Genomic DNA, 18,611 nt, shown 5'->3' on the forward strand with positions numbered 1-18,611 from the left:
AAAACCTGCATTTCCTCTCGTGTTCCTGAAACCTTCTCCCACTGGACCTGGTTTTTCTGGAACATAAATCCGGGTCAGTTGTGGACCAGCGGCCGTGAAGCTGTCGGGGATTCAGACAAATCCACGGGTCACAGTTGAGAAACCTCACGTTGCCCCACATCGTGAATATACTAATAATACTGGTGTAAAAACTGCAGATGAAGGCTAGAAGTGCATCGGACCGTAGTTTGACTCTTCATCCAGCAGAGGGCGCTCACTATCAGCTACCAGTAACGTAAGTCAGTAATGTTATGTTGTTTTGCGTGAAAGATGGAGGACGCGAAGAAGTCAATGCGACCAATGACAGCAAAGCATCTGAGAGCCGGTGCAAGGAAGTGTTTTTCGTTCAGTGGAGGCGGCGGCAGAGACGAGAAGAAGCAATGAAGGTCCGGTGTTCAACTTCGTCTGATTGTGTGCGTGAATGCACGTCAAGTCAAATTCGTTAAAACTCGATTTTGGGGGGGAAATGACCTACTGTAGATACCTGATCGCCCCCTGCTGGGCTGCAGTATGGGTAATAAACCCCGCCTCCTCCATGTTAGCGGGCTGGTACAGCAAATAGGTCGTTCTTATCACACTGATGTTTGTTCAAGTGTTGGGTTAGGGTTAGGGGTTCAAATGTTTCTGATAAGTTCGTGATTGACAGCGGAGACTGACTCGCGATAGGAAAACAGACTCTGGTTTCAAATGACGTCAACAGCACAAGATGGCCGCCCCCGTATCCGAGATATTTTGGCTTCATTTTTTCCTGTTTCATTCACACTGAGTGCAAACATTACAATATTAAAAAAAATCTGTCAGAGCTACAAATCCATCCACTGAGATAATTTAGCATCAAAACTCCCCTTGCATCCGGCAATATTAAGAAAAATACTAAATAAATCTTCATATGATGAATATAAGAATCCCCATGACAACAGTGATGACACACAGATCTTTGTGGTCGAGGGGGTGCAGTTGAAGTTTTTCGCATTTTAGTTGATTCCTCGGGGAATAATTCATGGATCTTTTAAGGGGACTGATATTTCTGAATGTGAATCATTTGGTGCAGATCCAAATAAAAGTCTGGATCTAGTTTCCCTGGCGGAGGCATCCACTCTACTGGGAACCATTCTAGTGGAGAACGTGCTCCCAGGTTGTAGAGAACACTGGACTTTGAGAAAGACCTATACTTTAAAGAAATCAGCAGGTTCAGCTCTAATCGTCTGTCCTTGATAAAGAAAGAGCAGGTTCCGTTTGCTCGTTGTCAGCAGGCCACTTCTGAAATGTGTTTGTGTGGGATACTGAAAGTCTGCCAGCGCTGGAAGTGCTGATCAGTAGCTTCACGCTGATCTATTAGAATAACTGTTTGGTAAATCAATAGAATAACAAAGCAGAGGGAGAAGCTGCTCGTCTGCGCAGGAACTTCTCAACAGGCGATTGTGTGTTAAGGTTTCCTGTGAAGCGAAGTCATACTGAAGTGTGACTGCAGCTGAAACGCTCACGTGTCACTGACCTGCACACACACACACACACACACACACACACACACACACACACACACACACTGATGTGTATGTATAATTCAGTCACTGTAGTAACAGCGAATGGTAAATAAGTGAACAAAACCTGGATTGTACAAAGACCAGATGGCGTCAAGATGGAAGCAGCACGAGAACAGAGGTGCAGTCGTCTCCGTGTTGTTGTTTTCTTCTTCTGCTGCTGCTGCAGTGTGAGCATGAAATCATTTGCCACCTGTTGTTAAACTCAGTTTTGAAATATGATTTTCCTTGTTCTTGCTGGACACTGTTTGATTCGAGTGAATGAAAGAGCCCGGAGCCTTTTTCACGTCTTTGTTCGAGTCCACTGCTGCGACGAATCATCATGTGTTTGGTCATTAACCAGCAGCAACCAGCTGTTTTGAAGACGTCCTAACAAATAATGCAGCGGACTCGACGTTTGAATGATTAAAATGTCTTTCAGATGATGAATATTTATGAATGTCCAGAAAGTTCTTCCACTGAAGCACCAACTCATTCTCACTCATTTTGTTCTGTTTATTCCAACATGGAAAATGTGACATTCAAGGGCACAGTGTTAATTGTGTTTCTCCTGCCAGGTCGGTGATTAAAGTCTGTGACTTTCTCTTCATGAGCCAGATCCTCTAACCTTTCCAGCTCTGCAGCCACGGGGGCTTCACTCTTCTGCCTGTGCAGAAAGGGATGAAAGTTGGACCTGGCACATCGTGACAGAGCAGAATGTGGAACAGAGCTGAGCGATCTGAGCAGAAATACACAAGCAGCGTTTCATATTTTAGTGTTTGATAACTAACGGTATAGACATATGATTCCTAATGGTTTCCTGTACGATGATAAACACGTGGTTTGTATATAGAGTTGAAGTGAAGCAGCTCAAAGTTTGCTTTACACCTTTGTGACCTGGAAGCTTGTTCCACTTCTCCATAAGGGCTTGAGTGTCAGATGTGTTCTGTCTGTGGTTCTCGCTCCCTGACACGTTGATCCACAGACGCTCAACGGGCGCGTACGCAGGTCAAGACAGGACAGAGACGTGTTTACCTGTTTCAGGTGAAGATGGCTGCGGTGAAAAGGGTCAATTAGCTGAGTTTTCCCACTACTCACTACTCTCTCCTGTATTCTGGTTATTTCTATAATAAAACAAACGGCTCAGTGTTGATGGCAGTAAACAGCTTGACGAAGCGTTTCTAAAGGGTCAAATAGTGAATAGTGAAAACAGTTGTGGGGAATGGAGCACTCTTGACCTCCTGCCCGGAACTTAAACGTGAATCCATAATCTAGTGGAGGAGTCGGAAACAGAAACCTCTCACAGCTTGTGCTCTCTCCGAGCTGCTGCTGATGTTTCAATGCCCTTGTCCTACATTAAACGTGGGTGAGGTGGTGAGTTCGCTCTCAGTGGGACGTGCATCAGTGAACACGAGAGCAGCTCCGTGGAGTCTCTACTTCCCCCTGGTGACTTCCTACACGGTGCGTGGACACTTAGGAAGTTAAGATTCTCCAGCGTCCACCGGGTCAGGACCTCCGACCAGGAGAGGACACTACAGAGCTCCGTGGATTTATAATCTGTGCACCTCACAGGGACGTGATCAGGACCTTGAGCTTGTCTCTGTCTTTGTTTCTGTTTCTCTGTGATCCAGTGTTTAGTCTGTGATCTTCCCATATGCATTTCTGATTATATCCATTTTTATTCATTTGTGTCAAAATATGATGTCACCACTGTTCATCTTTCACAAGCAGCCATAACTTCAGGTTTATCGTCTGTATGTGGCTCGTTTATCTGGAGAACCAATCGTCTTATCAGCTTCACACTTAGCATGTGTATAGTAAAGGGCCCAAGGAAGTGCAGTGTTGAATCTGGTGAGATTTGGAACTTCATTATGTATATTAATATTCCTAAGGCTTTAATGTAGAGATAATCCTGATCATGAAAAATCTATTTTCATGTGATATTTTAAAATGAATGAATGAGTGCTTTTAAATAAATGGATGAAATACTTAATATTTCTCATTCTTTGACTTGACAGGTGAATAGTTCTTAGCTTTTGTAAAATAAAATCTTGCTACTGTCATTTCAAATTACTTGAAACCAACATAAAAACTAAATATACACTGAATCCACTGTGAACATATACATACTGTACATTTTGCACAAACTGTACATCGAGCTGCCAATTTCTGACTAGACAAGTTTCCGAAGTTCCAGACTAGAGTCAGAAAAAACATAAATGTCAGGTACGTTGATGACTGACAGGTGATGGGTTGAAAACATTGTTTTCCAGCTTCCATTTCCTGAACCTGAGACAGACGACTGCTTCTTTCTCCAGACAGGGAGGCTCGCTGGGAGGGAGGGAGACAGGTCACAGCCCAAAGCACAGACCAGTGTGATGCAATGAGGTTTAATAAACGACACCACGTCAAATGAGCGACACGTTAATGTCAGACGACTGATGTCTCCAAAAACCATCAATCAAAGCATCAGTTGTCTTTCTGTTTTTCTCCGAATCAATTACATAAAGGGCATTTGGAAAGTTAACGAAAGTGGAAAACAACAAATCCTGGATCCATCCCTTGGGTCATACCCCAACTCTAGAAACCGGTGGAGTGTTTGTAATCGTGCTGAGAGACAGACCAAGCGGCCGTAATGAAAACAGAATCTCCTCGGCGGTGGTAATTAGCACCGACATCTCGGGCTAAGCGAGTTACTTTGTCCATGTGCTGTACAACAATGTGAGGAAGTGAAATTCAGTGCGAGGTGTGTGCTGCACATATTCTCCTGAGAGTACAGAGACCTCGAGGAGGGGGGAGGCAACATTCACGGCTTAATTATTGTTTTTCCACCCATGGCGGCGCTTCCGCTGCTTTCATGATCTTAATTACAGATCGTGGTATTATTATTTTTATTATTGCTTTCATTTCTTCATGCAGCTCCTGGAAGTGCTCTGGTATCTTCCTCTGAGGCGACTCTGGACGTCGTCCAAATACCAAGAATGCAAATGTACAGCACATGAACTATTTATGCTGCTCCCTCGCTCTCCTTCTCTTTTATCCGTATATATATTTAAACTTTCATGGCTGAATCCAGCAGGGAAAAGGGAATAATTCATAACATACACACACATGAAACCGCCCGTCACATTAGCAGAACAAATACACAACGTCAGGTTTTGGTTCTTCTTGTTATAAAATGTAGAGTGAGGTTTGCTGTTTGAGGATGAAGGTTCATGTTCGAGGGCACAAACAGACCTCGGCGTCCACATCGTGCTCAGCACCCGCTTGATTCCATCCTGTTGATTGAGTGACAGACGAATGAGAGTGTACAAGAGAAGCTTGCTGTGCTGGATGGATGATGTTGCATGGATGTGCACTGAGAAAACCTGCAGAGCTTTGACTGTGAGAGCGGGTGGGAAAGAGAATATCTCTGTTTGGGCCGAAGGCGAATGGGCTGACATCCCATAAGCAGCCGTAACACTGAGTCCTGTGTGTGCCTCTGAAAGGCTTCTGCAGAATGTTGAATAGGAAAATATTCAGGATTCAGGCGCCGCCATCTTGCACTGGTGATGTCATGTGACGCTGTGTAGTAGTGATGCTGACGCTCTGCCAATCACAGACTTAGCTGTCAATCACGAGGTTTCACCCCTGTTTTAAAAGCATCAAATTTATTTAAAACCAGATTAGAAAATTACTAAACTAACTTAAACTAATATTTAACGTAATCTTCACTTCTTCTTTACGTAGTCTTTAATAATAATTCATGTTTTCCTTTTTATAGCCTGAAATTGACTATTTAAGGCTGACTCTGCTATGTAAACTTTAAAAGAAGCGACACATATTTCTTAGTCCATCTATGATTATTTATACATTGATAGTATTCAAGATTTTTGTAGAGACGACAATGAACAGTCAGATCAAATTCCCATGAAAAATTCTCTGTGTAAGTTCCTTTAATGTTTAGAAATCCAATATCAAAGCACTCGGGGTCACGTCTGATGAAATCTCAACCAAACAAAGCAAAGATATTAATTTCATTTCACAGAGTATCTTATCTCTGGAGTACACGAGGCTCTGAGAGAAACATGAGCCAAACCTCGTCTTCCTCTTTTCAACAAACCACCCGCACCAATGCAAAGTTCAAATGTTTTCATAATACATTTACAAAAGCAAAGGAAATGTGCAGTAGTTTGCCTTAGATATTGATGATTTTAACATTGAAATCGAAGAGAGCATTGTGATTGTGAGACAACTGATTTGCAAGGAACAACAACAACAACACTAACAACATCTGTTTGTCTGTGATTGACAGATGTGTGTCACAGTTCGCTGGTGTCCAATCTGCTCCCATCGTCCTTCAGGAGCTCCTCACTTCTGTCTGCCAGCCACGGACCAGGCTTCGCGAAGCTGAACCGGAGAGAGGGTGAGTGTCAACGACCGTCACACACTCTCATTAATGATGCTCAACACAAACCAGCTTATACATGTATCACAGCAGGGGGGGCTCTGCCTCAACTGTTCTACCAGGACATGTGATTAGTCTGCTTTTTAGCTGGCAATGGCAAATTGTGTTGATATTATAAAGGCAACACATTTCACACAACGTCATTTTGCTCATTAAATTTATAAATACATTAGTGGAATATATTGCCAACAGCTCTGGACAGTGTTGAACTTCTTACTGCTGCGAAGAGCAATTAAAACGCACAATGCTTTTTATATGAACACGGTGAAATGACAGGGAACAGTCGACAGAAATAAGGAGGCTACTTGCTATAGGGATGAGTTTCTGTGTGTTTGTTTTTGGAATAATTTTTTTAAAAATCAGGTGGATATTATTCTTTTGCTTTACTTGGAGACGACCTTTACCAGCTGTACTCTCCATATTTATAGATATGGAAGTTCATGTTCACACAATCTGAGCTTCACAAAACAACCAGGGCACCGGAGAGGCTTCACTAGTGGAGTGTAGAGTTCTGCACGTGTGTCTCCTGTGAACCTCAGGATGCTGAAGTGCAATACTTTGTTTGGAGAGTTCATACTGACAGTCAGGTTTAGCATTTTTGGGAAATTGGAAATTAAAAAATGAGATTGCGATGCACCAGTAGCTCAGCTGGATGTTTTCAACCCTGACCAGTGGCTTATTGGTTTGTTTGTTTGTTTGGTTGTTAGCAGAATTACGCTAACACTACTCAACGGACGCCAAGGAAGGAGCCATTAAATCCTGGGTTTGATCCAGGAGTGTGTTTTGACTTTCTTTGTCATTGCAAGAGCGTTTTATTGATTTTTGTTTTAATTTTTCACCTATTTCCCAGGTAATAATTCATGGATCTTAATGAAAAGAATCTGGCACATTAGGGAACTGATATCTATGACTGTTTGTGCAGGTGGTTTAAAACTAAGGCGACTGTTCGGCCTTGTTGGAGGTTTGTGTTGTTGCCATTCTTCTTTCCTAAAACTGCGCAGGTTTGAATCCAGCCTGCGCCCGTTGCTGCATGTCATCTCCCCCCCCCGCTTTCCCTGTTTCTTTCCACTGTCGCTGTCAGAAAATAGATAAAGGCAAGGAAAGCAAAAGGATTAGCGCGACATCATAGTGTTTGACGGATCATCAAGCAGCTGGGTGTTTCTGCTGGTAAGAAACAATCCCTCCGGCCTGTTACATGTCAGCGGAGCCTCGGTGTGATCTCTCAGCTCCTCCCTGTCTCCCTCAGCACTACTCCCCAGTATCCACATATAAAATTTAGCAGCTTCTCATCAATAAATAATCTCAGCGTTCATGTCCTCTGTTCTTGTGGCTGCTTTTTTGTTCTCATATCTCGGATGTTTTCACCAGTTGTGCAGAGAAAGGATGCTGCTTCTGGTCCGATGGACTCAGCTCGTGATTCGCTTCCATGCAGGACACACGGCACACAACCTCAAACACGAATGGCGGTTTGATTCAGACCAACTCGTACACGTCTCATAGGGGAAATGATTAAATTAACAAACAAAGCGAGAGGAGAGAACCTTTTGTTTTCGTTTTGCTTTGGGTTTAAGTGAGTTAGCTTCTTTTAAACATGCACTGAACTGCAGATAATCTCCTTTAATCATCAGGAGGGGCTGAACGTGAGAGTCTAAATGTCTAAAACGCTCAGGATGAAAAACGACGACACGAAGACGTCAAAGAAGACGTCAGCTCGGACAGACAACGAGATTCCAGAACTTTTGCTGATTGGCACTGACGGAGGGGTTGATGTGCTGGGAACAAATGACCCATTTAGCTAAATAATCACAAAAATAAGTCACAAGTAAGTTTAGAAAGTATATAAACTTGTGTGCTGGTACAGTGACGGTGTGAGAAAAGAGTTGTGGTGTGAGGAGACGACATCCTGAGGCAGAGAAGCACTGCGGCGTCCTTGTCTGCGACAGAACTGAGGATGTGAGTGATTCTCTCCACCTGGGAGGCGGCGGGAAGCGCAGCCCACAAGTTGATGTTTCCTCGGTGCGTTTGATGGCGAAAGCTGTGAGCAGGCTCACCCGCTGTGCTCCCTCACTGCAGTCAGCTCCCCGCGTGTGTTTACCGATCGCAGTTTGATCGGCGTAAAAAGAAGAATCAGAGGCTTCTGAAGAAAGATCAGATGCATGTGAATGACAAAAGGTTTCTCTTGTACAGCTAAAGCAGAGAGAAATGAGATAAAGAGATGAAACAAGATGTGATTCTGATGTTGTTCTGGCTCACAAACAAAGAAAAGGTGATTGTAAATTAAAACACAGGTTTATTCCTCTGCCAGAAAACTATTCATTCATTTAGCTCACATGTAACTTACTGGGTTTTATTTCCATCTCAGTATCTTTTATAGAAATTCATTGTTGTGACGCACTTCGAGCTGCATTTCATATGAAAAGTACTGTATAAATAAAGTTCATTACTATTAATATGTATACAAACATGCAGCTGATTTGCATGCAGAGTGTCCAACCCCCCCCCTTGAGATGAAACGTGAATGCTCCCTGAAACACAACCTGACTCTGCTTCATATCCGTGAAGCTTCAGGTCTTGAACTCATCAGGAGCCTTGTCAATAATTCCTTGTTAACAATAAAACCCTCACAGGTTACAACTGCCTTATTAATCCTCTGCCTGAGATTGGAACTGAATTAGATTTGAAGTAGACTGCTCAATAAATCCAATTTGAAAAGCAACCGCACACACACACACACACACACACACACACACACACACACACACACACACACACACACAGTTCAGGAGGAAACCACAATATAACGAAACGCTTCATTGATGGAAAGAAACTGCTTTAATTACTGAGTCCCAGCTGTTCTTTGTAGAAATCAAACCCCCGCTCATTTATGCCTCTTCCAGCTGCTGCTAATGCTCCTCATCCTCTGCGCTCGTTCTCAGAGGAGCCTCTTCATTCAGAGTTAATTTGCAAACAAAATGAGCAGAGACGGGCGCAGCACAACACGCCGCTGCGTTTGAGAGACGCATCGAGAGGTTATTTCTTCCTCCACACGCGCACTCTGCAGTAAAGTCTTCAGCCCGTGCTCCATTAGCCTGTGCGTCAATGTACAGGAGCTTTGTGAAGAATGCAAATTCATAGAGTGGAGGTCGGGGACGTACTCCATTAAAAATGCATTACTCATTAAGAGCTTATCAAACACAAGATGCGTGTTTCTCTTCCTCTGTCAAAGCTGCGTTTAAACAATTTATGTGCTTTTAACAGCGACGGCGCTCAGTGGAGCAAATACTTATAGTTACACCTCATGAAACCACATTTAGATTCACTAGATCTGGATTTTTTATCTGGATCTGCACCTAAATGGACCCACTCAAAAATATTTTTTATCAAGACCCATCAATTATTCTCCGGTAAATCAATGAAAATGTTGAAAAACCTCTCACAATGTTTAGGAAAGTGAGAAAATATGATCCTGGCTTCGCCCCCTGATCCAGATCGGCACCAACATTTTATAGATTCCTCCCTGACCCGTACCACAACCTTTTTTAATCTGTACAGCAGTTTCGACATTAATCATTATATTATAATACATTAATTAAACTGACAAACAAACGCTGTTAATTATCTGAATGGAGGAGGCCGCTGAAAGTCGAGCCGTGAATAAATAAAATCTGCTCCCCACTATAAAACGCTTATCAAGCAGAAATAAACCATCGACCGCAAAGCCAAAGCAGTAATTAAGTGCAGATACTGTCACACTCACTCTTGTGCACATTTCCCGCCTGTTGGCAATTTCCTTGATGAATGAAATCCCTACACAGCGTCATATTCTCCTGGTGCTTAATGAACATGTTTCTGTTCTATAATGGAGTTTTAAATGCAGCGCGCGGGGGAATATCTATATCAATTTGTCCATTTTAACGTTGTGATGCTGACAGAACGTGTCCGTCTGTCTCTCGTCTTCCTTCCTGTCAGAATAGCGGCGTGTTCCTGACGGACACTTTGTTAGTGACCTGCTGCTCGTGGCCACCTCGTGTGTTTACAGGCTTAGAGCTGCGTCTCCAGTTGATATCAGAGACCTCTCGATTTACCTGCTTCTAACTTCTGAAAATGTGCAGAAGACATTGCATCACATTGTCCTGCGGGGAGCAGATTTGGGTGAGATTGGGTTCAGAAAGCTCATCTCTATCTGTGCTGTAGTAACAAGTGTGATTTCCTGCGTCGTTCTTCTCGGTGGAAACGTTGAAACTTCTCGCTCCTGTTGAGAAGAAACTGAGGAAAAAAACCACCAAAGTGATTTTCATTTAACTTTTTTCTTTTTTCCCGAGGGTCGTTTCTCAGCCTCCGCTGATACCGAGTGACTCAAACTGGCAGCGAGCCCGGATTTAAAAGTTCGTTTTTTTTTAAAAAGGGAGACGTATATTTTGAATTTCTAATCTCTGGTTGTCAGCAAAAAAAGAAATTGCTGCGACAAAATGGTGACACTGATTACAGTCTGTGGTTGTACTTATTAATTAGATATGTCCTCGGAGTCAGAAGTGAGCAATCGTCTAAAATTAAACACACATCTCAGCTGCTGTGTTATCAGTGTGAATTATGGGTTATAACTCATTGCTATCATAACGATACTCCTATCTGTGTGATGACCAATTACATCCTTCTGCAGCAGGCGTGTTCCCAGCTTGTTTCTCCCAGTGCCCAGGACTCAAGATAACAGCGGCACTGATACGCGTCCAGGAGGAGACGGTGGTGGTGGTGGTGGTGGTGAAGAGATGCACCATGGGGGAAATGGTTGGGGATAGGCGTTCAAACCATAGACTGTAAATAAAGACGGACGACATGTTTCTACAATCTCCCATTGGGTCGGAGCCTCAGAACCAAGGTCCCACTGGTTCAGACTCTCGACCATTCAGGACATTTTCCCTTGTTTTCATAGCATCAAATGACAAATTAAAACCAACTCTTTAGCATGGCCCCAGTTCCGTATGCTAACATGGAGGAGGACGGATGCCCCATTGAGTTTTCTTGTTTCCTCGAGGTTTAACAAACGTGCTCTCTTCTTCTTCTTCTTCTTCTTCTTCTTCTTCTTCTTCTTCTTCTCAAATTCTACGTTTGATACGTCCAAACAAGGTTATCGCCTTCGTCAGGTTTCCATCAAACCAAGACATGTGAGTCGTGCTGCCCTCGTGCTCGTGCACATCCTCCATCGTGCTACACTCTACACCTTTACTCTACGTTGTGGGAAATTAAAGGATTTAATTCACTTTACAGGAAGAGAATGTAAAATAAGAGTCAAACCACTGGTCTCAGGGTCCAGGGAAAGCACATGAAGCATAGAAGTGCACACGCATGCGTATAAGACGACGCTCTGGCAGCAAAATGTCCCTTTGGTCTGACTCAGCACTTTCACAAGCACACAAATACACACACCTTGTGGTGTTTTAATTATTTAAAGAGTCTTCATTTTATGGTCCTCTGCCCTGCTACTCAGATTATATGAAGGTCTGCAATGAACCGGCTACTTTTAATATTGCATAAGGCTCGCGGTGTCCACCAGCGACTCCTCGGCCGCAGCTGCGGCTCGGCTCGGCTCGGCTCAGTATTATGTGCAGAACGGTCCCTGAGCTACAGATTAAACCCTTTTGACTGCTGCGAATTAAACATCAGAGGAAGACGTTGATGAAGCCTCCTCGCTCGGGGGCCGAGGAACCGTGTAGAGGTTCTGTGTCTGATGAAAGACGTCAGATAGTGAGATTTGTCTTCTTGTAAGAGACAAACGAAAAACTCTGTGTGGATTTGTCTGAAAGCTCTTTTTGTCCCTGCTCATGCAGTGTTGGCTTTTCAAAAGGGTCAGCGGATATTTTCATAGAGTTCAGAGTTTGGTGAGATGTTTGAACTTATTCTATTTCCTCCTTTATTAAGAAAACTGAAGACTTAATTCTTCCTACAGTTCATACGTGTGTTTCTCTCTTCCAGGCGCTGGAGGTTGGTCTCCTCTGAGTTCCGACCGGTATCAGTGGTTGGAGGTCGACCTCGGGCGACGCACAGAAATCACCGCCGTTGCCACGCAAGGTCGCTATGGAAGCTCCGATTGGCTGACAGCCTACCTGCTGATGTTCAGTGACACGGGACACAACTGGAAGCAGTATCGACAGGAGGACAATATATGGGTGAGTTCATACTGAGTTTATGTTGAAGCCACTGTTAAGCAATAATGTTCTTTTGAAGGAAGTCGAAGCAAAGTCGCGCCTCGATTCCTCAAACTGTCTTTTCATCGCAGACAAATCACCTGAACAGTTTGAGCTGGAATTGAACATTTAAAGGAACTAGCGTCTCATTCACTCATGCGATTCTTCTTACATGTTTTATTGTTTTACCTGGGTGTCTCTCTCACCCATCGTGCTGGAGTCAGTCCAGCGTTTCCTCGCACTCACTGCTGAAGACAGAAAGTTCTCCCTGTTCCAGTGAAGCTGTGACAAACCGGGAGGTAAGACTCTCACCGTGAGGGTTAATCTAATGTCAGCCCGACACTTCCTCCGACACAGAACAGGAACCAGCTTCTCACGGCTTAAAAGCTTGTTGATTTCACACAGTCAGCATAAATCGGGATGAACCCGCAGCATGTCTCAAAAGTCCCTGTGAAGCTCCACATATTAGTCAGCCTGGTTTATTACGGCTTTCGGGGGAACGGAGTTGACTGCCGAGCGGCTCCATCAGTCACAATCCCTCCCAGACCGCTCTCCTTCCTTCAAGCTCACAGGCCAGAGTTACTGAGTAATGCTTCCTCTCCTTCGCCCAGTTTCCATCTCCTCTCCTCACATCTGCTACAAAGGATGTGAATGGGCAGATGGGGGTGGGAGCGTACACTCCTCTGACCAGGGAATATCTGCCTAAGTGTTAATGGAGGTAAAGGGATTGGAACTACATCACAGGATTCCCTATAGCAAAGGCACACATTCTGCTGAGTGTCATCCTGAAATGCAAATACAGGCTCTTTGACGACAGCTAGAAACTGAAGCTGTGAAGTCTGAGCTGACACACGTGGGATTCACTCTCATGGACCTTTAGTGAGAGTGTTTTAAAACAAGTAATTAGTTTTATAGGTTTTCTCAATCAGCGTCTTAATCTGAGCAATGAGGCCTGGAAGACCACAACAACTTCAAGTAAAAATAAGTTTTCATAATTTCAGGAGAGATGACTTTGTCTGTGCCTTTTAAAACTAGTTTAAAACAACACTATGCAACTTTTTAACCTTAGAACAGCAGCTTCAGACTTGATGCTGCATATTTCTGTGCATTAACCCAAGTTTAGGGTTTAGCAGCCGTTTTCTTGGGTTATCAGTAATTTCAATTGTACCAGAACCAATAAATAGACGGATGAAGTCGTTGTTGCTTAATGCAGCCGTCACACCACATCTCAATTTCCCTCTCTCCGTTGTAAGATGTATTTGTATCATTGATTCCTGTCTCATAACTGTCTGCAGAGCGCTGCTCCTCCTTCGTGAGGTCGTTTATTCTCCGACAGAGGGGCTCGATAAAAGCGATCGGTGCAACAGAGCTAATAAACCACGGCAGCTTCCTCTGTTTGGACTCTCTGCCCCTGCGTCTCCTCAAAGGTCATCACTCAAGACCGCTTGCTCTTCATCCGCTAATGTCGGACAAAGATTATCTTCACTACTCGATCTTGCTGTAAAAATGTTGGTGTGTCCAGGTCTTTTAGAAAGTCTGACAAAAAATATGATTAAAATATGATTAAATATGATTCGACTCTTCCTGGACGATGCTCTCTCTTTGTAATCGAAGTCTCCCTTTGAAGGATTTAATACGTCGACTCAGGTCCTATGTGGAGTTACTCTGACAGGCTCAGCGTTTCAAAGGCGTCAGATTAGTGTAACACAGAATTCTACGCTTCAGATGAGGATGTTTTACTTAAATAAGTCAAATTACAGCTCAGAGGAAGGTGTCACAGGCAAATATGCAGATGAGCTTGAGAAGTGCCGCTCTTCTGTGCAGCAGCACCAACGTCCTCTTATCTGAGCTCATGTTCTAACTTTTAAACTCATTACGATCAAGCAACAGGCGACACAACGGGACCTTCGTCAAAGGAAACCCTCAGGAGAGAAGTGGGATGTTGGTTCCATCTGTTCTTCATCCACTGAAGCGGCCGTGGATCCGTTCAAGCTCCGAAAACCAACCAGTGAAACTCACCAACTTCAATATCAGCCTTTTATTTCATCTGGTTTCTTTTTATCAAGGACCAGATGATCGTCGCTTGATGTTGATGCCAACGTTCTCCTCCTGAGGCACGATTAATTTTTATATAATTTATTGACGATGTTGCGTCGCTGTTAATCTGAATAGTCAAACGTCAAATTCACCTCTGAATTATTCGCCGTTTTTTGTGCGTCACTGTTGATGTGCATCGGCCTCAACTGTCCTGAAATCCTGCAAATTGAATATAAGGTTGAATGTATTTTAATATATATTTAAAACTAAATGATGAAACAGTAGAATACAGTTTGAGGAGCAAAGACAAAAGTTGAAAAGAAGCAGAACAACATGAAAACCAAATGAATTTTCTCACAGATGAAATGTTTGTGATTTATAAAGAGATCTGATAAACAGGCTTCAGAGCAAATCCAACTTAAAGGTAAAATAAATAAGAAAATTCCAGATAGATTGTTCCTGGATCACAGAGGTTAATAAATGTTATTCTCTGTGGACCGAGTGTTTACCAGAACGTCTCAAACCTATAAAACTAAACCTAGTGCTTCACAAATCTAATTTTCTACCTGATTGAGAAACCGTTCACCGGGAACGTGAACCTATCTCCACAATATTCCTTCATTAAGAGGAAAATCAGACGTATCACTTCTCACCGGCGCCGAGGGGATTTCAGTTCAGCTCCGATGAACAGACGCAGGAACATGTTCTCTGGTTTAGGGCCGAGCTCGACTCCAGTGAGGATCCACAGGGCGTGTTTGTGTTGTCCTCTTTGTGTTGTTGTCTTTGTGGTGTCTCACGATGGACAGGTGTGTTCTCCAGGTAACCTGCGTGTGTTTTTATTTCTCAGGCCTTTCCAGGAAACAGTAACGCAGACAGTGTGGTTCAGCACAAGCTCCAGCATCCGGTCATCGCTCGCTACGTCCGCCTCGTCCCTCTGGACTGGAACCCTAACGGACGGATCGGACTCCGGCTGGAGACGTACGGATGTCCCTACAGTCAGTTCTTCAGTTCTCTCTACACATGTTTCTTAATATGAACCTGAGTGGACTGGTTGTGTTAATTTACACGTGAGGACAAACTCTAGACTGTGTGTAAAGACGGCCTCTCCACTTCCTCCTGCTGAAATGACTGAAATATCCCATCACAGGTGATTCTGGTGTGCAGCTGTGGTATTGAGGTCCCAGGTCGGCTGTCAATCACGACGTTTCCCCCCCGTTTTAGCATCAAATAACTAGTTGCACGTGCACACAACTTTTTCCTGAGACTCACAGAGTGACTTTCAGACATGTGCACTTAACTAATAGCTTCTTGTTAAGGATGAGAAACGTGGACAGCTGCTGCCTCACTTAGCCACGTAGCATTTAGTCTGTGATTTGTGGCTGCAGCTGCTGCGGAGTTAATGTTGTTTATACATCTTTACCTTTCCGCTGCTTTATTACTCTGTTGAATCTTTAAAAATGTTTGATTTATTTAGCTTAATATTACTTTATGAATTAACAATTATCAGCTGAAGCACAGGCGGCAAAATAATAGATAAAGGTGTATAAATATATATATGACATGAAATACCGATGGTGCCTTTAAGATGTTTTAATATATATCATTATTCTCAGCATATAACAATATTTAGCACTTCCCTCCCCTCTTTTAAAATGTAATGCAGTAACTTTAAGATAAGATAAGATAAGATAATCCTTTATTCGTCCCACAATGGGGAAACTTGCAGTGTGTCCACCTGAGTCCAACTTTCTTTCCAACCCTGATGGAAACACATTATATCCAAACAAATAGGAGATGAGAGCAGGTTCGACGGAGGCAGCAGATCAGGGCTGAGGAGAGGAGACGTGAGTGAGGAGGAGGCAGGAGAGGACGCACCAGCTGTGGCCATGACCGAAACAGAAAGCTCGCCGCTTGGCAGAGACGGTTTCATCACATGAATTAAGAAGTAAAAATATCAGCGAGGAGTCGACTCCAGTGTGAAAAGTTAATCAGTTCCTTGCCCCCAGACAGTGTTTCCACAGAGTTGTCGAGCAAATGAAGTGAAATTTTAAAAAATTAATTTGAAAATATCTTGTGTATAAAAGGAAACTGTTGTGAGAGAATCTATTATCGTTTGAAGGAGTGAGCTCGGGAACAAATGTCTGAGCGTCTATGTTGGTTCGGTTTGATTTAACAGCTCAAAGAAAATGGGATTTAATTAGACTCCGAGGACGCCGGCAACACTTCAGCGTTGCATCCGAAAGGTGAAGAAGCAGAGAGAAACTTCCAAAGCTTTGACTTTTGTATAATTAAAATGTTGGGTTTGCGTGGTTTCCCAGCGTCGCTGTCAGCGGCGGCACACGCACCGAACGCTCCGGATGACATTTCTCATTTGATGCTTCAACGGCGACAGCGTAGGTGGAAGATTTGTAGCGTCGGCACAGACACACTCACCATTACAGTAAAGTGTAATTTTCTTAGGAGTGACAAGAAAGACGCAGTTAACGTCTCGTGTTCAGACGCCAGCTTCTCTACAGAACGTTTGCATTTAGCTCAGGACTCATCTAATTTCATCTGTGTGTGGTTCATGCGTCTAAACAAAAATCTGATCAAACGGTGTTTTATGAGTCTTGATGAGCAGAATAACAGAGGAAGATAATGGAGGTGTACTGTTCAGTAGATTGCATTGTTTTTTATTAAAGTTAAAAAGGTTTTTAGATCATTAAAAAAGTTGTTCATTCTTTATTAAATGTACATTCATGATCAGAAGAGTTGTTCATGTTTCCTGGTGCAGATAAAGGTTCAGTGAAAAAGGAGTTTGTTTATAAATCAGTCAAACTCGGGAAGAAGAATCCTGCATTTTATCCACTTTATTCTTTTTTGCAGAAGAATCCAGAATGTTTTCAGAATTCATTTGTTTGTTAAGTTGAAGGTGCAGAGAAATTATTTATGATCAAATCAGTGGGAGCGTTGGATCTCAGTTCTCTGACAGCTCCTCTGGGGGGGAGACGGATTAGAGAAGAGATTTAAATAGATGTGTTTCCAGAAGAAGCATAAATTGTGAGAGAGAATAACTTTGCAGATCTTCAAGGACGCGGGAGAATCGAAACTTTTTTTGGTGAATTACCTTTTCAACAACCTGCGTGACATTTACCTCACGTGGTTCTTACTGGGCTCGACGTATTTCTGTGGTGGTGAAGAAACTCTGAACACAGATGTAGACGACATACGTATCTGCACAATGTGAGAAACTGTGAATCGTGGGTTTGATTTTAACTTGTCTTCTTACATCTACCAATTAAAACTCACACCTTCCTCATCATCTTCCCAAAAACTATTTAAGATGATCTTATTTGTCAATCTGTGATTTGTTTTATCTGCATATATTCACTTTTAGGTGTCTTTCCTTTGTGCAACAAACCAAAGTGACAACAATCTTCAATATTGTAAAGTATAACCTGCCCTGAGGTCACTGAAGCAGCCATTCATCTTTGTCCATAGAAATATGAGGTCCTGATATCATAAATTAGAAAGTCTACAAATAGTTAAGGATTATTTTCACTGTGCCTAATAGGAGTTTATTGTTTTGAGTGTGTGAGTGAAGTGTGTACTTGTTGTTTTCCAGACTCTGACGTGGTGAGCTTCGACGGCCACAGCAGCCTCCTCTTCAAGCTGAGTCCCAGGCCGAGGCCGACGACCAGGGAGAGCATCTCTCTGAAGTTCAAAACCCTGAGGAATTCTGGGACGCTGCTTCGTGCGGCGGGTCGGAGCGAGCGCAGCCTCACGCTGGAGCTGGAGGAGGGAAAGCTGCTGCTCGTCCTGCGGAAAGGTGAAAGTCTGAAATACTTTGTTCTGGAGGAAACTTTCCAGCTGAAGCCTCAGCACCTGTTTGGGAGCTGAAGGGTTAAATAACTTTTACACATTCAGTTCACGCTGAGGGGAACTTTCCAAAGTCTGGAAACAGGACCCTGACAGGGCGTCGCCTTCAGGCTTATCTCAGATCAGAACATCCCACACAGAGTCAGTGCTACATGCAGAAGGTGTGAGGTTTTCTGCAGCACAACACAACACTTCTATTGAGTAAAAACAAAAACAAAAAAATCACATTGTCAGCAAGTAATAAAGGACATTCACTACTATGAAGTTTTTAGATTTTGTAAAGAACCTCATTAACTACAATGTGTGTTTTACAAATTGAAACTTGAATTTAATGAAAAATAACGATTCATGCCTGCAAGAAAATTAAAGAATCCCATCTTGGCCAACATGGATTTCACTGGTAATGTGAAGAAAAGAACAAAATTAACTTCATCTGCACATATTATTACATATAATTAATAAACCACAGTGTAGAATCCCATTAGCAGTTTATTACTCCAGTGCCTTGCTCTGTGGCACTAAAGAGGT

The 18,611-nt window shown here is 43.1% G+C and overlaps 1 protein-coding gene across 1 annotated transcript in view; it reads left to right on the forward strand.

Annotated features, from left to right (window-relative positions):
• The window catches only part of LOC118119526 (contactin-associated protein-like 4), a 49,530-nt gene that overhangs the window by 6,304 nt on the left and 24,615 nt on the right, over positions 1–18,611 (forward strand). The window contains exons 3-6 of the mRNA XM_047342476.1: positions 5,854–5,964; positions 11,977–12,170; positions 15,073–15,220; positions 17,830–18,033. Of these exons, the coding sequence (XP_047198432.1) occupies positions 5,854–5,964; positions 11,977–12,170; positions 15,073–15,220; positions 17,830–18,033 (657 nt within the window). The remainder of the gene's footprint in view (positions 1–5,853; positions 5,965–11,976; positions 12,171–15,072; positions 15,221–17,829; positions 18,034–18,611) is intronic.

This window comes from Hippoglossus stenolepis, chromosome 12 (assembly GCF_022539355.2).
Source record: "Hippoglossus stenolepis isolate QCI-W04-F060 chromosome 12, HSTE1.2, whole genome shotgun sequence".
Taxonomy (NCBI): Eukaryota; Metazoa; Chordata; class Actinopteri; order Pleuronectiformes; family Pleuronectidae; genus Hippoglossus; species Hippoglossus stenolepis.